The sequence below is a fragment of the Malus domestica genome, chromosome 17 (assembly GCF_042453785.1).
Source record: "Malus domestica chromosome 17, GDT2T_hap1".
Classification (NCBI taxonomy): domain Eukaryota; kingdom Viridiplantae; phylum Streptophyta; class Magnoliopsida; order Rosales; family Rosaceae; genus Malus; species Malus domestica.
The window spans coordinates 29713433-29735771 of NC_091677.1; the positions used below are offsets into that span (position 1 = coordinate 29713433).

Genomic DNA, 22339 nt, shown 5'->3' on the forward strand with positions numbered 1-22339 from the left:
TTATTTAAAAAAAAATTGATTTAAGAAAAAAATTAGCCTAAGTTCATTTTTTAATAATTCCAAGCTAAAATTTTAGGCTAGAAGGATTGGAGCAGAAACAATATTTCTGGGTTAAAAGCCAAATTTTTCGGGCTTAAAAATTTGGTTTTTAACCCAAGGTGGGAGATGTTCTTATCAGATTGTTTAAAATCACCAAACCAGTGCCAAGTCTCTTGAAGTGGAAGGGGCGAGATCAGTTTCACGTGAATGGCTGCTGTCCTCTCCCTCCGCACTATCTCCCAACTTCATCCCAACCTCTCTTCCCGGAGGGTTACCATAAAGCCCAGGACCGCCCTCCATGGAGCCCGCAGAATGCGAGTCCCTTACCAGCTCAAACAGGAACAATCCCGTCTTTTCCACCGGCTCCCCTCCGGCCTGAACATGGAGGTAATCGTGCACAAAAGAGTTGCAGAAAAGCAATCAGACGAGGAAAAAGAGAGACCAAGTGAAAACCCACCTCTCGTTTTCGTCCATGGAAGCTACCACGCTGCTTGGTGCTGGGCTGAGCACTGGCTCCCTTTCTTTTCGGCTTCTGGGTATGATTGCTATGCAGTTAGCTTGTTGGGTCATGTGAGTGCCTTCCATTTTTATGCTCCGCTCTGTTGATTAATTGCCATTTTTTTTCCTGTCTGATTAGATGTCTCATTTGTGGTTGTCAATTCCATAACTTGAATGTTTATTTGATCAGAGTAGTCTGTAAGAATTTGATTACATGGATTCGTATATGCTGACATTTTTGTTTTTGTATTGAATTTTGGATTATAGATGACAGGTATTATATGGAAACACTGACCACAATAAAGGGATAGAGTTTATTTCTTTTGGTGAATTATGATTTATGGGTTTACCGTCATAACTTTTTTAGGGGTTTGGTAAAAAAATGTTCTTCATCGACACTACTAGCATCAGCCTGTGGTAGTTATGAGTCAAGTTTTAATTCCAAAAGTTAAGGAAGAAGCAATGAGTAAACACGTAAAGTTTGGGTCATACAGTACTACAGTCTAGTGATATTCCTCTTCACTTGTAAATGAAAGGTCTTAGGTTTGAATAAACCACATTATTGCTAGCCCATTGTGAGGCTAAGCCCATCCCCTCCCCTTATCGTTCAACAACAACAACAACAAAGCCTTTTCCCACTAAGTGGGGTCGGCTATATGAACCCTAGAACGCCATTGCGCTCGGTTTTGTGTCATGTCCTCCGTTAGATCCAAGTACTCAAGTCTTTTCTTAGGGTCTCTTCCAAAGTTTTCCTAGGTCTTCCTCTACCCCTTCGGCCCTGAACCTCTGTCCCGTAGTCACATTTTCGAACCGGAGCGTCAGTAGGCCTTCTTTGCACATGTCCAAACCACCGGAACCGATTTTCTCTCATATTTCCTTCAATTTTGGCTACTCCTACTTTACCTCGGATATCCTCATTCCCAATCTTATCCTTTCTCGTGTGCCCATACATCCCATGAAGCATCCTCATCTCCGCTACACCCATTTTGTGTACGTGTTGATGCTTCACCGCCCAACATTCTGTGCCATAAAAACATCGCTGGCCTTATTGCCGTCCTATAAAATTTTCCCTTGAGCTTCAGTGGCCTACGACGGTCACACAACACGCCGGATGCACTCTTACACTTCATCCATCCAGCTTGTATTCTATGGTTGAGATCTCCATCTAATTCTCCGTTCTCTTGCAAGATAGATCCTAGGTAGCGAAAACGGTCACTTTTTGTGATCTTCGCTAGATTGCTCCGGTCATTAGTGTGGATAAGTATATAAATGGATAGAGATAGGAAAGCAATCACAAGATGTACGTGGTTCACCCAGATTGGCTACGTCCACGGAATAGAGGAGTTCTCATTAATTGTGAAGGGTTTACACAAGTACATAGGTTCAAGCTCTTCTTTAGTGAGTACAAGTGAATGATTTAGTACAAATGACATTAGAAAATATTGTGGGAGAATGATCTCGTAACCACGAAACTTCTAAGTACTGGAGTGTGGTATCGTCTTGACTTTCCTTATCTGTCTCATAGGTAGATATGATATCTTCTCTGGAAGTACTCTTCCTCCATCCAGGGGTGGTATCTGTAACTGGTGGAGATGCACAAGGTAATGTATCAATGTCACTTGAAGCTTACTTGTAGTTTCAGGCTTGGTCAAGCGCGATACAAACCATGTAGTAGGAGTCCCCCAAGTCGCCGAGCTAGGGGATCTGCTGAAAGAGGTGACAGACAAGGTAAGCAATCAGAGCTCCGGCTGATTGTTCACATTCTCCCTATCTTGCAGGCAGCATGAAGGATAAAGAGAAGAAAAATGAGAAGAGATGATATGGGATACTTTTGCTTTTGAAGAAGTAACTTTCCACAGGCTTATTCTTGAACTGGGCTGGAGGGTTTTCTGGTTTCCTCCAGAGATAAGGCCGACTGAAGAATTTGAAGGTCAAAACAAGTCCATCAAATCTAGAGTACGTTCGACCCTGCTGATATGGAACTTAATGCCAGCCTCTATAAAAATCACTAAGTTTATTGTAAACTATATAGTGAACAATAACCACACACTCTCCAAATCGTTTGATGTGTATAACACAATTGAAATAAGTTTCAAGAGAGATAGTGGGAGTTTAGGGACCATGACTATTGTAGTCAAAAGGATAAGTCAAATGAAGAAAGCAAAATAAACTCCAAGGGAACCAACTTTCTTTATGAAAGGATGGACATTAGAAGGGGTATTTGCAAGAAATGTTTTGCAAGTGTCAAGAACACACTTTTCGAAGGTGTTGTAAATTGTTCTTGAAAAGTTCAAAACAGTTGGTTCTTCTACTTGAATGCTTGATTCCGTACTAGTAACTATGTTTTACAATCGTTGTAAAAGTGTAGCTAATAAAAAGTAGAAGATTAATGAGAGAAGAGAAAGTACTTCACATTTGGAACGTGAATCAAATGTAGATCTCTGCGAAAGCAGATGGTACTTACTTCCTCATATGAACTACCAAAGAAATTGGAAAAACCAAAGATTGTCTTTACATTCCAATTTTAAGGAACTTAATTCCATCACTATAAGGGATGGATGAATGTTTTGTTTGACAAAACATTGTTCTTTATTAATGAATGATTAGATTATTGTAATCTAATTGATTGTCTCTATAGTAGAGATGATATGGTAGTGTTAACTGTTTAGAATATAACGATGCTTAAAACCCAAAAGGTTGCAAGGTGGTGACTAATCCCAACTGAGTTGTGATACCTCTAAAACATAAATTATGAGTTGGTCATAGATGGATGCTTTGGATCGTTAGATCCGGATCCAATGCCTTCTTGTTAAAATTGTATAGAGGCAAAATGTTTGAATCTTTATTCTTTTGGAAAGGAAGAAAGAATCACAAAGTTGTTGATGTTAATTCACTTAGATGTTAGTGGCACTTGTCCACAACATAATACTACTCATGTTGTATGACATTCACCGAAGATCGCTCTCGGTTGAACTATCATTTATTTTGAATAAACACAAGTCCGAACACTTTGCAAAAGGTTTCAAAGAATTCAAGAAATGTAAGTTGATGAGTAAGATGTCTAAAGTATTTACCTCTTTAGATTTGATCCAAGGGAAGGTAACACTTTAGAACAGTTTCCTTGAAAGATATCAAGGAAAGAAGCATCATATGATAATGGATTTCTCCATTAAGAGAAGAACGAACTCGAATAAGATTTAGTTCGTTGGATGTTATCAATTACCCATATATAGGATATATACTTCTAAAACAATATGATTGTCAATTAGAAGATCTTCCAAAATTTTCATGACTCCATAGGATGTAGTTGGAAAGAAAGACAAATCTTAATCATGTTAAGATTTGGGGTTGTGTGCTAATAAGCAATATTTGTTTGAGAATTATCTTATGGATATCCTTAAATTAACCTTTGAATATCACTTCTATAAACCAACTAACAAATGTTGTTTGTTGGGTAGTTCATTGTAATCCTACAATATGATTTGCTTAACGCAAATGAACGAGAGATAGAACTCAAAGAATGGGTTCTTTGAGAGACAAGATGATAATCAACAAATATAACAACCTAGTTCCTACGACATAAGCTCCAAGTTAGTCGAGAAAGATTTATAAATTGTCTCAGTTGAATGGTTTGAACTTTATGACTATGTCATAGAGTTACACCTCTTAATTCTAAAGAAATAAGAATGAAAATCCTTATGACTACATTGAGTGTATATACGATATATACTCAAGGAAATGGTAAAGTACCATTTGACCCGAAATAATGAAACCTCCATAGCTAATTGGTAGCTTAAGGTGACTACAATTAAAGAGATTGGTTGACTTGGAAGAAACCATCTTTGACGTAGTCTTGGTTTTAATTAATTCGAAGATTGCTAGCTACAACTAGATGGTGATTCAATGTTTGGACATAATATGGGTTTCCGAAACCATTATTAAGATAGTCTTGATAATATATGTCTAAAACTATGAATCACAAGACATGTAAGTTGTAGAGATCCAACCATCATGGATCTTAGCAAGCTAGTGGGAGTTATAAGCGTCTTATGAGAGAAAGATCAAATCAATTGATTTCTCATAAAGATGTAAATTAATCTTTTGTTTACTAAGTTTACAAAAGATTAGTGGGAGTTAATCATATTCCTAAAATTGAATATATATGATATATTAATTTTGGAAATGAAAAGAATACTTCTTCGTTAAAGTTATGACTTTAAACATTCTATAACGATAGAATGTATATGGGAGATATAGTCTAAATACATGGGATGGAAATCTATAATGATATATTTCAAGATATAATTGGATTATATCAATCCCTAATAATAGACAAAAGATGCTAGGAAGTTTATCATATGATGATAAACTTCAATTAGAAGGACGACTCTAGTGAGACTAGCAAGTTGCCCTTCTCAAAGGGAACGTACCCTTTGACTCCCAAAGAAATAATGCGTAAATAGAATCCTTTATGCATACGTAGAAAGGTGATTTATGTATTTCATATTGTATGAAAACATTGATATGAGTTGTACCTAGAAAGGTACAAGACGATATCAGTGCAACCCCAGGATCAGAACCATGGCAACCGTCAAGTGAGTCCTTGAGTATTTAAGAAATACTAAAGGATAGATTCCTCAAAGAATGAGGAAGAATTAGAGTAACGAAATGGAAGCGTAAATGTATTAGATTATGAATCTAATCCATCATTGGATGTTTCTTCATTATGAATGAAGAGATAATCAGATATCTCTTTATTATGACTAAAAGAGATATTTGGATGGAAACATTAAAAGTAATGACTTTAGTGTGTTCCATTGTGAATGCAAAATATATTGCTATATAGAAGCTTACAACAATGTTGTTTGGATAGGAAAGTTCATTTATGAACTCTCTATTCGGTTCCAACCAGAAAGTGTCTCTAGTGTACCGACACTACGACACTAATTGGGTGATAGCTCAAGCCAGGGAATCAAGGTCTCATCACGATCTGAACTCAAATGAGAGACTGAACCACATGATTGAGAATCATGTATAATGGTGATGTCGTTATTCTCAAAGTTGCTTTTATGGATAACATATAGATATCCATTGTCTAGGCCTACTACTCAGCCATTTTTGAAATGACTACAAAAGAGGTATCATCACTGATGACCAAGCTGATTGGCTCTAGTGCAAGTGGGAGATTGTTGGAAATGTGCCCTAAAACCAATCATATGATGATACTTTATGGACATTTCACATGTTAAACTAATCTAGTTTAATATCAAGGGCATAGATTATTGTTTTAAGCCGTCTCATATAAATGTTATATGCTTAAACGATGAGTCCAAGGAAAATGTAATTAGGAGAATGTAATTTAAAGAAGTTAGATTCATGAGACCATTCTCTTTCGTATACATATCCTAAACGTTCCTGATCATAGGATTGCCAATTGGGCATTGACAGTCCATTAAGATCAATATGTGCTAATGCTTCTCTTAGTGAAAGTGACTGGTCTCGAGTCATTAGTGTGACTGACACCAAGACAAGTACGTAGGTGCTCAATAAGGAATGAGTTCACTGAACACGATCAACGAAGAGTTCTCATACTCATGTCACATGAGAACTCATGGTTGGGATAATGCAAAGTAGTCCTTTGACCTGAGGCATCATAGTTGTCTTGTGGTTAGGTCCTTGATCTTTGATTATGTCAAAGTCACTCCATTCGCGGGTGTCCACGGCATAGTTGGGGTTAAGCCACTTAGTCATGGAGGCAAGTGAATGCGCAACAAGGGATCTCTAACCTTCAAACCGTTTGAAGGAGAATACTCTATGATATGATTAAGAATCTCTGGCCAGAGTATGAATGAGATTTAGGAAGTCATTCCAAATCACATTCAAAGTAATCATATAAGTAAATGAATCACATTGGATAGTAGACATGAATAAACTATCAAACCAAACAATGTGATCAAGAGTATTGTATTAGAGAAAGACCGTATTGCATTGTAATCCTAAACTGAATAGGTTATCCACCTCTTCTGATTAGCTTGGGTAGCCATGACATACTGCTAGGTGTTACTCATGGTTTGTGGTAGCCCTAAAGGCGAGTAATCACTAAAGGGAGAATTGAAAGTAAGTTTCAATTCACAATCGATCGTTAAGAGTAACAATCGCCCACTGCCTCGCTAAAAGGAACCTAATGGATCGTACACCGTGTAAGGTAGAGATTGAAGAAACAACGGAGATGAGTAAGGATAATTAAATAGTTTAATTATATATTTATGGCTAGAATTAATTAATATGTTAATTAATCAAACGAATAAGTTCGTTATAGACTTAGGGTTAGTTTTGGGCCGCAAGGCCCAATAGGATTTGAATGTCAAGCCCATTAACTCAAGTTGTATGACAACTTGAATAAACAAAGGGCTTGAAAGCCCAATAAACCCTTAAGGCCGGCCATTTAGAGCAGGGTAGTGAACTTGCTTTAATTACAAGTTTGCCACTCCAATGAAGGAAGGTATAAATATGACTTTATAGCCAAAATTCATTTAGGGTTTTCTTTTGGGGAAAGGATGAGAACACAAGCTCTCTTTTCTCTCTAAAGAGGCCGGTCACCCTAGAGGAAAATAGCTAGCAATCTTACTTCCTCTAGGTCACTCATTTCTTCTTAAAATCTTACCTTGGTGTGGAGACTTAGAGGTTCTCAATTTTGAGAACTTGGAGAAACCTATTCTTCCATCCAAATCCATGGATCTAAGAAGCAAGGAATGAAGGCCCTATCTCTTGGGTGATTATCCTTTGCTTTTGCAAAGAGGAATCTACAAAGGTATAAATTTCTCAACTGACTTTCTTTTGAGTTGAGTCTTGGTTCACCTAACTACTAGACTTTGAATTTCATGGGTAATGTTTTGTTTTGAGTGCATGCAAGCATGATTCCGCCTTTAATTGTTAATTGCATGCTATAGATGTTGCTCAAATGAATATGTTTTTCACAAAATTTCCTTCAAGCCCCAGAAGACGAAGGCAATAAATGCCTTTGGAACAAACCCACAAACCGCTGATGATCAAGTAAAATCTGACCATCAGATTCCTTCATCTGGTCAAGCTTCCTCTTCATGTTTGTAGCATAGTCATGTGCGAGCTGGTGCAACTGTTTATTCTCATGCTTGAGCCCTCTAATCTCCTGTTTAAGACTCATCACTTCAGCCGCCAATGATTCAACTTGGCGGGTTCGAGCAAATAGGCGTTGGGCCATATTAGACATAGAACCTGCACACTGAACACTCAGAGCCAGATAATCCATAACAGCCAACTCATCAGACCGTTTGGAAAGTAGTATGTTATCTTTGGGAGTGAGAAGGTTCCTGGCCACCACCGCAGCGGTCATATCATTCTTCATCACGGAATCCCCAACGGTAAGAGGACCAGTAAGGGATAAGAAGGATGGGCGCTATATGTTGTCTGGAGAAGGCGTGGCTGCCTCTTCAACAAGGTTCAAATCAAAACGACGGTCGGAGGGGCCAGACATTTTCAAAGGTGTTGAAGAGAGAAGAGGTCAGACAAATCAAGATCCTAGAAGTGCAAGAAGGGAGCTTCTACTGGTGGAGATTCAAGTGTGCTTTGGAGCTTAATGCCAGCCTCTATAAAAATCTGCACTCGACGGAACTTAATGCCCGAGCAAAGGGGGGGTGGGGAGTCGACGGGCCTGTGGCCCGAGGGCTTTGCAATTTTTTATTTTTTATTTTGTGTCAGAGAGAGAGAGAGAGGGGGACCAGAGATTTGTTTTGTGTGAGAGAGAGAGAGAGAGAGGGGGGGGATCGGAGCTGGGCTTCCATGGGTGCGGAAGGGAAGTGGGTCGTCGCGGGGGGGGGGAGGGTGGGTCGTCGCGGGGGCGGGGGGTGGGGGGTGGGTCGTCGCGGCTGGGGGGGGGAGGTAGCTGGGTTCTGGTTTTTGCAGGGGGTTCTCGGGGGTAGGAGGAGAGGTGGAAGAAATGGATCTGGCTTCGGGTTTCTGTTTTTTTTTTTTTTTTTAATTTTTAATTTTTTTTAATTGGATTAATATTATAATATTTTTAATGTATAAAAAATTATTTATTTTTACCAAAGATTTTGAAAAGATAACGACACATGACACGATAACATTGGATAAAAATCTTATCGAAATCATTCGCTAAATAATTGTTTTTTTGGATAAAATGACACGTGACGCAACGAGAACGATTTAAGAATTTTTATCCGAAATTACAAATAATTTTATTTTGTATTATTTAAACAAACAAAAAAAATTATTATTTTAATTGTCTATTGCCAGGGGGAGGGCTCCAAGGGTGGAGATGCAAATGACAATTACTGTTCATTTATGGTAGTTACTATTCATTAAAGGCAGTTACTGTTCAAAAGGGTGGATTCAATAGTGGATTGCCAGGGGGGAGGGCTCCATGGGTGGAGTTGCTCTAATAGAAATATGTAAATACGATATCGAATCCACCTGGGTTGAATTAACAATTGAATCCTATCACTGTTAATTAACTAAATGAAATAAAGATTGGATTTGTTTCGAAGAAGAATAAAAATTAAACAATGATTAAACAAAAGTATGATTGAAACCAAAGAAAAAAAACACTAAGTTGGTTCCACTACTAGTTGTCATACCCTAGTATCCAATTGTCAGCTCATGAATTGTCAAATTAACAAAAACTTCCATGCGATTAACAAAAAGAACTGTCGTGCATGAGTCTATGGTTAAGTACACATGCTAATAATTTCCCAAAGAGATGTGAATTTTACTGGGATCAGGCTTAAATTCAACTATTCCTACCATCTATATATCCATAGTCCAACATACACAAACAAGCAGAAATTCAATTACGCATAGTGAAAAACAAATTAAATACTTATCAACTTGGTCATGTCATTTTCAAGGAAGCCACACAAACTAAGGTATTTCATCAAGCATACAAAAAGAGAGACAATAAAGACAAATACGATAGAAGTAAGAGGAGAAGGTTGTAGTTTAATTTGCTTAGTCATTTATAAGATTCAATACAATACAAAACCAATTATACACGAAGTTTTTAAGTTGTTAGAATCAAAAGCAATCGATGATCCCATGCTAGCTCACCAGTGGCCTTAGTTTTAGCTAAGAGTCATGATGATTCTAGAAATTCCCACCGCTTGGAATCGAGCTGGAAAATGTAATTCGTAGTTTATCTTTGTGTGAAGTTGAAAAGCCCTTCTTTGTAAGTTGAAAACAACTCACATAGGCGCACCAGCTGTTGGTCCACATAAATAGAAATCACACCAATTGGTCTTCAACCCAAAAATAAAATAATAATTAATTAAATAGATAAAGCCAACGTGATTAGGAAGACTAAAACATAATGAACGTGTTAAGACCTTGTCAAATTCAACTTTTTACCAACACACGTCTTTATACTTGTAAATTACAAAAGTATGGTAATTTAGCTCCAAATAATTTGAATGAACCACTAGCAAATATAAATAATAGGGTAACAAATGTCATAGCTACGTGTCTTTCGGCGAGTTCACAACTAATTTATTCATCTACCTTTATGGTGTAAATATATAGGACTGGATCAAACACTTATTGAAAATGAAAAAGGCTCTTCTGCTTAGAAATAAAATGTTCTTGTAAATCCTTACTCCCATTGGACCATTTGTATCTATATGCATTAGAATTCCAATTCATAGAGATCTCAGTTCGAAATATAAAAATAAGATCGATACATGGGCAAGACCAAGACATCGTAACTGACAAATAACCAGAACCCATTTATCTCCAAAAATATGACGAAAACACATTTACAGATGAATACACCAATCTATATCACCGATAAGTTTTTATACAGACTCTTCCTGGTGATTACCAGAAAAATCAAGACCCATCTTAATATTACAACAGAGCAAAAGGCTTTAAACATATACAAGCCCTTTCTCCAGAACACAAGGCTTGACAGTTTGACACTCTCTCGTGATGTTCCATCACGATACTTGTAGATATTAGCAACTTAGATGATCATCGACGACAACAAACGCTATATACAGTACTAGTAGATCTCAATTTCTGCAAAAAATTGTCAAAATTCGCTCTTCTTGATAAGTCCGCTGTACTTGTGAGCTATGGTGGCTTTAGCTTTCCTTCTTATATGTACACTTACTTTGATGAAGTTTAGGCAAATGCTGGGATGCGGGAGTTTTGGCGATCCCTATTGAGACAATCAAATCCCTCTACTCTAACTGCAGCAGGTTTAAGCCCATACTTCACTCTCACACAACCTGCTTTGCGTGGCGACGATAAAGTTGATGGAGATGGAACAGGCAATGCCGAAACAGGAGTGGTCTTCTCATCTCCAAATCGAGCATCTTGAATTAATGGGTTAGCAGCCCTACTGGGAGGAGAAACGCAAAAATATGGGGGCGATAAGGCAACCTCGGTAGATGATTGCTCCAACCCATAACCCTCCTGTAGATGCCAACATGTTAGCCAATCGTAATATCATAACATCAAGTACAAAACAATAACATCACCATGGTTGAAGTCATTTCGGAAAAAAATATTATACAGAAATACTGTTTGTGCAACAGATATCTACACAATTTACCATACAAGAAAAAGCAAAACGCTCAAGATCAAATAGCTTGCAGCTCCAAATTTGATGCATCACTTAAACGTATATGTGCATGAACTGAATCCATATCATCATTGGAAATAACAAGTTTACCTTCCTGAGAATAAGGTCCAGAAGGTCTGCCCCAGCCTTTGAGTCGCATAACTCGGGTTGATGACTGCTAATTTGCAAAGATGAGAAAATACATGTTATCACCTATAAATAAAGCATAATAACCAACGTAAGGTGGAAGGGACAACACTGGAGAAGTAAAAGTACCTCATCTGCCATCTCAAGGGCATAATGGGGTTGTTAGACAAAATCCCGACTCGCCTGGGCTTGGGGCAAACCACAGGCTCCTTGGTGTCAGACATCAAGGCAGGACCTCTGATGCCTTCACAGCCCACGAAAGAGGCGTTCTGCTGCTGAACATTGAAATGGTTCATTTTCGAAACCGTTCCTGTTCCACAAAAGAACGCCTGTCCATTATAACACAGCACCACCAAAGAAAAACACGAATCAGATCAACTTTCCCATCAATCTTCCAGATCCAAGGAAAACCTTAAAATTGTTCATCTTACACACTGAACCTCATTTTAATTGGAAAACAAAAGTTACCCAAATTATTAATCAAAGTCACACACACACATATGTTCTGTAGAAACGAGCTAATAATTTGATTAAGTTTACTAAATCAGAAACAAACACAGAACAAAATCAATCCCAGAAACTTTATCCCCCCTCTAAATTGTTTGATTGATCATTCTCTACTTTCTTGGACTTTCTAGGCAACCAAACAGGAAGATAGAAAATTTCACATCTAATATATCACACCTCCGCGAAAACGGAGATTTCCTCCGTTACATACACCAATTCGAGAACAAAACACCCCAAAAGGCCGTAACTGCTCACATAAAAAAAAACCCAAGCTGAGACGGTTTCGATTTCCTCTGAATCGCCCAAAATCGCATCAGAATCAGGGGTTTAAAATTGGTTTTGCGAATAGTAAATACAGCTCAACCCGATTTTGCAAAACAATATTCGACCACAAAATTCTTCAGTCTTCCACAAATTACAAAAGATATTATTATTACATAAAGCTATATATAATGATCATTTATTACTTTCATGCAAGTTGCTCTTCTACACACAAAAAATATACTCAAAACACGAGTCATCATACCACATGATACAAGTTGATGGTCACTTAAAAAAACTTTTGTCCACTTATATTATAATACATAATTTATCAGCTTGTGTTCCAAATATGTGATAGAAGTTCTCATTCCATACTAAACCAGTTGGTTGTTAGTTTTGTACTTGACCCACGATGACTATCTTAAAAGCAATAAACTAAAACGATCTCCATGACTTATAAGGATTTGAAAATGATATCGTTGTCGTTCAACACTTGAACTTTCAACCCAAAGTTGCGTGCGTGCCAAAACCTTCCCACTAATAAATCGACCAATTTCCTTTTTTTTCTTTTTATTGCGTGTCATAATATAATTGTGATAAGTTTTATTTTTTATTTTTTAATAACCGATATTATTTATATTAAGAGAGGAGGTGGACTTAGCCTCATAATGAATTAGCAATAATATGGTTCAAACTCGTCTTTAACGAAAATCGAATCTAAGACCTCTCACTCACGTATGAAGAAGAATATCGATAAGCTTTTTAACTCGAGTGTTAATACGTGGTGTATCAAATTGTGTTTCAAATCCATTAAAACGTTTATCTCTAATTAGATCGCATCTCCAACACTGCATTCAACACTTGCTCTTTAAATTAATTAATAAACAAAAATATTCTACTCTTATCACATTTTCCTTACTACTTTTATATCATTGTGAGACTCATATATGTTGATGAACTTTATCTTTATTAGGAAGCTGATGCAAACATGGTTGAAAAATATAGTAAGTGTATATTACTTTTAAGAGTAATGTCAGAGGAGATTCTCTCAAAAGTGTAACATTTTATGGACTCCTCATGTTTTTGCCACAATGTTTTGCAATAATGACACGAGAATTGACATTAAATTATGAGGTAACATAGAGTCCACATCAAGTCTCACTTTAAGAAAGCCTGTTTAACATTTCTCTCCTTTTTTTTTTTTTTGAACAAACACTATTATTTATACTAGGGGTGGGCTTAGCCTCATAATTGACTAACAATAATGTGGTTTGAATTTTTCTTTAACGAGAATCACTAAAACCTATCACTTACAGATGAAGATGAATATCATTGGATTGTAGTACTAAGTGGCGTTTACTTTTAATTATTTTAATTTTTCTATGGTCAATATTCCCATTTGCTTTTAGCCAAAAAAAAAAAAAAGTCCTATTTGCTTCCTCCTTTCCGGGCCCTTCATTTACTTGGAGTAATTATTAATCATTACTTTTGAACAGAATCCCAGATGGCGTTGAAACTCGGCTAGCCATACAGTCGCCACCCTTTCCTCCCTTCCCGGAACAATTGAGCTTCCTTCCTTCCTGCTCCAATTCATATCTCATTTGGTTGCTCTCGTTTCCAACTCTTACAAGAAACTCCAACGTTTCAGAGCTGAGGGCGGTCAGCTTTTGTTTCCGAATTACAAAGAGGAGGAAGAGCACGGAGGCAGCAGCAATGGCGCCCAAGAAGCGGCAGCTGCCAGGCGTCGACGAGAAACTGCAGAAGCTTCTGGATGCAAACATGGATGAAGCTCCCGCCAGAAGGCGGGCTCGTGAGGCCTTCAAGGAAATTCAGCTTGGGATTGACCATATTCTATTCAAGGTATTTTGTTTCTTTAATCCATTCGGCTGTTTTGCTTTGTCTGTTTATTTATGGTATTCATAAACTGAACTTTTTATTTTATTATTTTTTGTGGGGCTGTTTTAGTTAGATTGAGTTGTTGCGTAGCCAAGTTCGCTAGTGCAGCGTGATTGCCCTGCACGCAACGTCGAATCCCGCGTAGTTTAGATTAGTTTAGAATATGGCTCAAAAAATTCGTGCAAGTTGTGATTTGAGAGAGTGTAATTAGGTTTTGTGGTGGGTTGATGATGATTTACACTGAAACTTTTAAATAGGTCAATGACAGTAAGTGGTTGGGATGAATGGATGAACTATTTTTCGACGTAAATTTGTTTTCTTTACATTGACATAATTACTGCTGCTCAAAAAATTTGTCCCTGAGTTTGATTTTTAGTTCAGTCTTGCAGTACACACGGCAGCACGAACCGATACTGAAACTTGCTATTTATACTATTTTGCTTTGGTTTTTTTGGTCATGTTTCTTAAATGGTATTTCGAGTTCAGGATGTTATGTAATTGTTAGGGTGACATTGCAGACATTTTGTAATACATGCTTGGAAGATTTTCTTAGTGATGTTTATTGTTTTACTTTTTGGTTAATTTGCAGACACCGACTGATGGATTGAAAATGGAGGAGGTAATAACTCTTTTATGAGGGTAATCAACTTGCATTTTTATTTCATTCGTTCATATGTAAACTAGGAGTAGCCTAAATTGAAGGAAATATGAGAAAAAATCGGTTACGGTGGATTGGACATGTGCAAAGAAGGCCTACTGATGCTTCGGTTAGAAGATGCAACTACGGGACAGAGGTTAGGGCCGAAGGGGTAGAGGAAGACCTAGGAAAACTTTGGAAGAGACTCTAAGAAAAGACTTAGAGTACTTTGATCTAACGGAGGACATGACACAAAACCGAGCGCAATGGCGTTTTAGGATTCATATAGCCGACCCCACTTAGTGGAAAAAGGCTTTGTTGTTGTTGTTGTATATGTCATTTCAAGTTTCCCCGCTTTCCTATAATTAAGTTTAGGGGCATTTTGATACAGGCGCCTCGTTTTTTAATTTTTTAGACTAAACATACACTCCTTTTGAAAATTTGATCAAACATTTTCCTAAAATTTTGGTTATTAATTTCAGTTCCTATTATCCCTATTATCCCTATATTTATGCATTTATTAACCATCTCCTGGGCATTTCGTTTTTTTTTTCCTATTATCCCTATATTTATGCATTTATTATCCATCTCTATGCATTTTTTATTGTTTTTTTATAATATTTACTTCTTCTTTTTTTGTGAATATAGTAGAATATTTATAAAAAAAATTGTCAAATTTTATTATTTAGAAGACCCAACACATAGTAAAGATTTGTTTGATTATATACCTACGTCTAGTTACCTATAATATGGACACATTTAGTTTTATAGTGGATTTGATTTTTTGTATTTCTTGGTACATTTGGAATGTAAATGTACCAAAAGGGTTATCTGATAGAGGCATTTGGTTTTGTGGTACATTTGAGATTTTGTTCATTTGGTCTTTTGGTACAATAGGAATCTAAACGTACCAACAGGATTACCTAACAATGGACACATTTGGTTTTATGGTACATTTGAAATTTTGGTACATTTGGTTTCTCTGTATATTTGAAATCTAAACGTACCAAAAAGGTTATATAACAATGGGTACATTTGGTTTTATGATACATTTGGTTTCTCGGTACATTTAAAATCTAAACGTACCAAAAGTCGATACTTTTGTTCTCAAATGTACCATAAGTTTTAAGTATATTTTTAATATATCTATACATGAAAAAAATATGTATTGAAGACTTTTTATTGATACAATTTTAATAGAAAGAGTATTGTTTTTTAAATACTGATAATAAGGAAATGAAGAATTAGTTAATTAATTTTTTATTTTATTTTATTAAAAAAATGTCATTTAATGCTCAGAATGGGATTGAGGAAATTAAATTCCTATATTATAGGCAATTAGTTGCTAAGCTACCTTATGCCTATATATAAATGCATTTAAATTAATGACATGGAAATTAAATAAATAGAAAATTATTGAGGTGGCAATTGATTGAAGCACCTTAATCAAATCTTTAAAAGGGATGAATGTTTAATCTAAAAACTATAGAAAATATGTAGGGCATTCTAATTTTCCCTTAAGTTTAAGCGATCATGTATAATGCTAGGATACGTTATTCAAATGCATTGGGCCTCCCTCTTTAGATTTCCGAAGTTTCTGCTCTCTACTTTTCGTATGAAGATGATCGCATCATATTCTATTGTGTAGTCATATGAGGTGAACTCCAGGGGATTGAAAATATTCTGCAAGAGTTGGCTTCCAGCGACATCTCGTCCCAAAGCAATAGTGTGTTACTGTCATGGCTACGGGGTTACTTGCACTTTTTTCTTTGAAGGCATGTAACCTGTGATCAGAGTATTTGCTGACCAAATTTCTGTGTTTAACATGCTTCTTTGTGGAACCTAATCATTTCATGATATCTGCAGGAATTGCGAGGAAGTTGGCATCAAATGGTTACGGAGTTTTTGCAATGGATTACCCTGGCTTTGGTCTCTCAGAAGGTCTACATGGCCATATTCCCAGCTTTGACAGACTTGTAGATGATGTCATTGAGCATTACTCAAAAGTCAAAGGTGTGCTGAATAAGTTATTAACTTTCTTGTTTGAACTTTCTAAGGTGAGAAATTGTTGTACCATATTGGTCCTTCAAACCTGCACCGCGTTTGGAACTGAGAAGCATGAACCTGAAAATCTGATTGTCAGATGAACTCTAATGGTGTGTTTGGACGAGAGATTTCCAAGTACAAAGGGATTAGGATACATTAGTAAGAAATGCACTAGAAAACGTTAGATAGAGGGATTGAAACTGCAGTACATGGGCATTACAAAGCCACTACACAAAGGATTTTGAAACGACTCGTTTCAAGTAGTCAATTATAAATGCCTCGTGCACTGCGTCTAGCATTTCAATCTATCTAATATTTCGCAGTGCATTTCTTTCTAATCTAGCATAAATCCCTTGGTAGTTGGTATTTGTAGCCTGTACGCATCTTGTCAACCTCACCACGCTGCCTTGACCAATATTCGGGATAGTATTGTGATCATTTACTAGTATAAAAAGGCACAGTTGCAGAGAATTTGACAGGAGAGCATCTATTATAAAAAATGCTCCCCTTCGCAGAGATGTTGGGAGTAGAGAGGGCAAGGGAAAATTTCTCAACTACTTTATTTGACTATTAACGGTTGATAACAAATGCAATGAGGGCAAATTTTGTGTCAAGTTAACTTAACATACGAAAAATCAATTTGCTCTCTCATGCCCTCATCCAGCCCACAAGAATAGCAGTGATGTGAAAAAAACGAATTCAGGGAAAAAAATTTCTTCTGAATTACTGTAGCTCTTCTCAGCTACTTATTCTTTTGTACTTTGCATCTGAAATAGGGAATTGAACTCCTTGGCTGGTGATAGATCCTTTGCTTTATTTCCCATCCGACAATCAAGTGATAGAGACTAAAGGATCTGTACACAATTTATTATGCTGTATATAATGTCTGGTCTGTCTATTCAAACAAGAAATATACAAAATGGCATCTTCATTTCAATATATACATGCTTTGGTTTGGACCGCAGAGCAGCCTGAGTTACGTGGGCTCCCGACCTTTCTCTTTGGACAGTCCTTGGGTGGAGCTGTAGCACTGAAGGCTCACCTAAAACAACCTAGTGCATGGAATGGCGCAATACTAGTTGCACCGATGTGCAAGGTAAGTGTTAGCATTAGGAGCAATGTTTTCCATTGGTTTTTACCTTCTTTTACTAAATGGTGGACATTCTCCATTTTATTTTTTGTTTTTGTAGATTTCGGAGGACATGGTTCCACCATGGATACTAACACAAATCCTGATTGGTGTGGCTAAGTTCCTTCCAAAGAAAAAATTGGTTCCGCAAAAGAATCTGGCTGAGGCAGCATTTAAAGACTTGAAGAAAAGAGAAATGGTTAGTCTTTTCTTTGATGAATAATTTCAAGCAGTAAAAAATTAAAAATATGGAAGGTCTGAATCATCTGATGTTCATAAGATGGGTGGTAAACTGTGGCTGACAAGTTGTTCATTATCCTGAATGTAGACAGCCTACAATGTTATTTCCTACAAGGATAAACCACGCCTGCAGACTGCTTTAGAAATGCTCCGAACTACTGAAGAGATAGAACGCCGATTGGAAGAAGTATGCCAATCCATGACTCCTCTTTTATTACAGTTAATTTCTAAATCAACTGAATCACCATTTTAATATTCTTTGATTGCATCAAGTTCTATCCAGTATATTCAGTGTGAACCTTTTCCCTTAATAAGTAACGCCTATTGCTGCATATTCCTAATCTCTTCTTTGTTCTTTGAGGCCGTTAACAGTTCAGGCGTCTACATAACTAGGTGGTAATTCTTATTAAGCTGAATCCTCGGATGTTTGGTTGGATCTGAATTTGAAATAACTTTAACTCAGTACAGTTTGACTGGATTACAAATTCAAAGAAGAAATAAAAAACGACTTTAATATTTTCATATACAACCTACAGCTCTTGTAGATCGTGATTTGTGATACGAAGTAGCACAAGACAAATACACCACATTTCCATGGACCATTGGTGATGTGTTTTCGTAGAAACCATTCTTCTGTATCCAGCTTGACATAACCCTATTTGGTTCAGCTTTGGCTTAGTGAAATTTCCGGTTGGGCTTCATTTCTTTTAGACCAATGAAAATCGATGGTATTGCACTCAGAACAGACCTGAGTCTTGCTTGTAGACCCCTATTTAACTCTAGAACCAAGACGTACTACTACTTAGGACCTTCACAGCCAGTAAATCTATGCTATTATCTTTCTGTCAACAAAGCCCTATACATCTTTATGAAATTTCCGGTAGATTCAATATATGTTAGTGAAACGCAAAACTGTATGAAAGTTGGTAGTTTCTTATCATTTCAGGATGGTGCTGGGGACTGGACAACGGTGTTAGTTGACTGTCTTTTCAACAAATACACAAATTTATTTGAAATTTCAGATATTATGTTTTACCCGAAAAGTTCAGTTGATTTCAGTATAATTTAGCAGCAGTAGCACATAGAATTCTAACTTTATTGGGTCACTTATATTAAATCTCATTCCAGGTCTCTCTTCCATTATTAATCCTGCATGGAGAGGCTGATATTGTAACTGATCCATCTGTAAGTAAGGCCCTGTATGAGAAAGCAAGCAGTTCCGACAAGAAGCTCATCCTTTACATGGATGCATGGCATTCCCTTCTGGAGGGTGAGTCAGATGCAATGATAAATCGAGTTTTTAGCGACATCCTTTCATGGCTTAGTGAGCACAGTGAAAAATTAACAGGCAGCTAACTTCTCCGTGCGCATTTGTGAGCACCCGCATTCATGTTCTTGACGTGTGTTTCAGAAAAGGGGTAGGGGGGGGGGGGAAGAAAAAGGAGCACTGGATGCGTCTATTGTGAATATGCAGACTCTTTGGTGAATAACATTGGATTATTGTATTATTTATGGCACACTGCAAACTCTATTCCTCCATTTTCATACGAGAGGCTGGAGCTTTTGAAATTTGCTTTCCTCTTGCTTGGTGAATGAAATTCTCACTTTTTTTTCTAGAAGTTGCGTAGCACTGAAGCCACATCCGCCTATAAGATTATGGTTAGTTTAATTGCTGGTTGATTTAATTAAAACTGGAATTTCATTTTATCAGAACCTGTTCAATATGGTTTGTATTTTATGGTAGCTTTGAGGAACGAAGGACCTGTTCAATTTATGAATTGTCATTTTTCTTCCTTTCTTTGGTCCACTCAGAAAGGTAAAAACAAACGCAGTACAAGCGGGCTGCAGGGAATGGTAACTTTCGTAGCCAGGAATGAGTTGCATACCAATTTACCAAATGGTGAGTCACACGATGGTGGTCAGGAGAGGCTGAATGCCTCTGAGTCACGATGATGGCTAAGGGGAAGGCTTGTGGCTAGGGGCAAGCTGTTGAATCACACGTTCTGAGTTTGATTCTTATTGCTGGTAAATCATATGATAATGCCCAAAAAAGACTGAAATACCTATGTGAATTTTTTTAACACCTGAAAGAATGGACTGCAGTCCCAAAACCACAAACTATCCACAAACTAGTCCTATAAATAAATAAAAAGTATTCATAATATTTTGCTTTTTATATTAGCACCCCACAAAATTTTGAATGCACCTCACATTAAAATTTAATATTAAATTACTTATTTACCCTACTAAGCAATGGTAATTTTGACCTTATTAGGTTTATAAAAAAAAAAATTCTAAATACACCCCAAATCACTTTTAACATATTATTTATCTTCTTTAACTATCAAAATCTCTCCGACCCTCCATTGTTGAACAAAACCCTAATCAATGAAACTACAAACATGTTGATTGAGAAAAATTATTTTTGATGAATAAAACATGAAATCGATGTTTCGGAAGCTTCACATGAGGTAAGACTTCATATTCTTTATTGTTTTAGTGATTTTGACGACATCGATAATTATTTAATCTTGTTTTTGCTGCATTATTCAAGCTTCTATTTTCATATTCATCTTTTAGGGATCACAGGGGATTACATAAAGAATTAAACACCTAAAATTACCACCAAATATTAAAAACAGACAACATGAGTTTTAATGGTGGAATTGAGAACAACCCACATATGCTTTAAATCTTAGGCGACATTTTTTGTCAAAATTCCAGTCGGCATTTTTTGTCCAAATTAAAAGCTTTATAAGATTTGAGAATGTGGGGTGTATAGAAAATATGGGGTGCATGTAGAAAATATAAGGTGTATATTGAAAATGTGAGGTGTGAGGGTATTATGGGGAAGCACGTGGGGTGTATTAAGATAATTTTCCATTGAAAAAGCAAATATGAGGTGTATTAAATATGTGAAGTTTATTCAACAATTTGTAGATTATTAATATAATAAGCCCTTAATTTTTCTCTTTGACGGTTAATTATTAGTTTGGGATATGGTTGCAGTCTCGTTCAAGATGAAAGGTAGGACTAGTTTGGTATTGCTGTGCTTTGAAAAAAAAACTACTTCTGTTATGATGTGAGAATAAACTCATTTTTTGCTACTTCACATTCTTCTTTTACCTAAAACTATGAAAATAATTAATTTTTAACACCTTTAGACCAACTCCAAACCTGGGCTAAAAGCCAAATTACCCCCTCCAAACACTCTCCAACCCATGTTAAAATTTTGAGCTAAATGCCAAATGTTATTTCTGGGCCAAATACCCCCCCCCCAGCTTTCCTCCCTTGCGCGATTGGACTCGCTGGCCTTTGGGCCACTCTCGGCCCGTTCACACTCCAACGCGCCCCACGCGGAGAGCCTGCGTTTCGTTCCCGACAGCGTGGGACCTAGCATCAGGGCCATGTCGGCCACTTGCCCGAGCCCAACGGCTCTTTTCCGCATCTGACGGCCATTGTTTAAGGATCGTTGGTTGATCCAACGGTCCAGATTCAAATTTCATTTTTAAAAAATATGTTATTTTAAAATACATTGAATCCAACGGTTGAGATTGAATATACTCAAATCTAACAGTAAAAAAAAAAAGATCTAACGGCCCAAATTAAAATCCAACGGCTAAAATAATTAAATAAATTTATTTAACACAAAATTTACCCAAAAACTCTATAAATACCTATGTATTTGTTCAAACATCACAAAATTCAATTTTCTCACAATTCTTCCAATTTATCTTTCTATCATTTCTTTCCATTTCCAAATTGTTCAACATGGCAAGAGAGCATGTTAGAGGTCATAATTGGACCTTTGAGGAAGATGTTTCTTTATACTTGGCATGGGTTTCTGTTAGTGAAGATGGTGCAGTTGACACAAATCAAAATAAAAAGGTTTTGTAGGATAAAATCATTGCAAAGTTTCAAGAAAACTGCAACGGCGGCAGGCGGGATGGTGATGGTGTTTATGATCGGTGGAAGACTATCAACAAAGCATGCACTTTATGGAAGGGAAGCTTGGAGAGAGCCATGGTTGGCATGCATAGTGGAAGGAGCGCCATAGAAATTGTGAGTTTTTTTCTTGATATTTTATTTGTCATGTACATAATATTATTTTGCAACTAATTATTTTTATGTATTTTTTGCATAGGGTGACAAAGCAATGGAAATTTACAAGACAAGAGTAACACCAAAAAATCAAGTTTTTAAGTTGCAACATGCTTGGGACGTCCTCAAGGATTGTCCAAGGTGGGCAATCGATGCAGACCAACAATGGGGAAGATTATTTCAACGTGAAGCCGCATCGAGAAATGAAGGTGTTGATGTAGGT

The 22339-nt window shown here is 36.8% G+C and overlaps 3 protein-coding genes across 4 annotated transcripts; 2 read left to right on the plus strand and 1 right to left on the minus strand.

Annotated features, from left to right (window-relative positions):
- Positions 1-246: 246 nt before the first annotated feature.
- Positions 247-831, plus strand: LOC139193462 (uncharacterized). Its single transcript, XM_070816486.1, has 2 exons — positions 247-609; positions 805-831. The coding sequence occupies exons 1-2, from the start codon at positions 247-249 to the stop codon at positions 829-831; spliced, it is 390 nt and encodes a 129-aa protein (XP_070672587.1).
- Positions 832-10293: 9462 nt separating this feature from the next.
- On the minus strand, positions 10294-12228 carry LOC139193881 (uncharacterized). Its single transcript, XM_070817688.1, has 4 exons — positions 11984-12228; positions 11429-11628; positions 11264-11327; positions 10294-11004 (listed from the first exon to the last, which is right to left on the minus strand). Exons 2-4 carry the CDS (start codon positions 11593-11595, stop codon positions 10711-10713), a joined length of 525 nt encoding a protein of 174 aa, XP_070673789.1. The 5' UTR covers positions 11596-11628; positions 11984-12228; the 3' UTR covers positions 10294-10710.
- A 1205-nt stretch (positions 12229-13433) lies between these two features.
- LOC139193882 (caffeoylshikimate esterase-like) lies at positions 13434-19634 on the plus strand. 2 transcript variants are annotated; one of them, XM_070817689.1, is made up of 8 exons: positions 13434-13927; positions 14553-14582; positions 16249-16375; positions 16467-16613; positions 17612-17742; positions 17837-17974; positions 18104-18202; positions 19144-19634. In XM_070817689.1, exons 1-8 carry the CDS (start codon positions 13781-13783, stop codon positions 19369-19371), a joined length of 1047 nt encoding a protein of 348 aa, XP_070673790.1. In that variant the 5' UTR covers positions 13434-13780; the 3' UTR covers positions 19372-19634. The 2 variants fall into 2 exon arrangements, with proteins under 2 accessions (XP_070673790.1, XP_070673791.1); XM_070817690.1 differs by lacking the exon at positions 14553-14582.
- Positions 19635-22339: the final 2705 nt, after the last annotated feature.

Bases quoted from the DNA above. Each gene is read 5' to 3' on its own strand.
- LOC139193462 (XM_070816486.1), top strand. From the start codon at position 247: ATGGCTGCTGTCCTCTCCCTCCGCACTATCTCCCAACTTCATCCCAAC. The intron at 610-804 runs GTGAGTGCCTTC...TTTGGATTATAG, and splicing joins CAGTTAGCTTGTTGGGTCAT to ATGACAGGTATTATATGGAA.
- LOC139193881 (XM_070817688.1), bottom strand. From the start codon at position 11,595: ATGAACCATTTCAATGTTCAGCAGCAGAACGCCTCTTTCGTGGGCTGT. The intron at 11,328-11,428 runs GTACTTTTACTT...GCAAATTAGCAG, and splicing joins CCCTTGAGATGGCAGATGAG to TCATCAACCCGAGTTATGCG. The intron at 11,005-11,263 runs GTAAACTTGTTA...TGGCATCTACAG, and splicing joins TGGACCTTATTCTCAGGAAG to GAGGGTTATGGGTTGGAGCA.
- LOC139193882 (XM_070817689.1), top strand. From the start codon at position 13,781: ATGGCGCCCAAGAAGCGGCAGCTGCCAGGCGTCGACGAGAAACTGCAG. The intron at 14,583-16,248 runs GTAATAACTCTT...TCTATTGTGTAG, and splicing joins ATGGATTGAAAATGGAGGAG to TCATATGAGGTGAACTCCAG. The intron at 16,614-17,611 runs GTGTGCTGAATA...TTTGGACCGCAG, and splicing joins GCATTACTCAAAAGTCAAAG to AGCAGCCTGAGTTACGTGGG.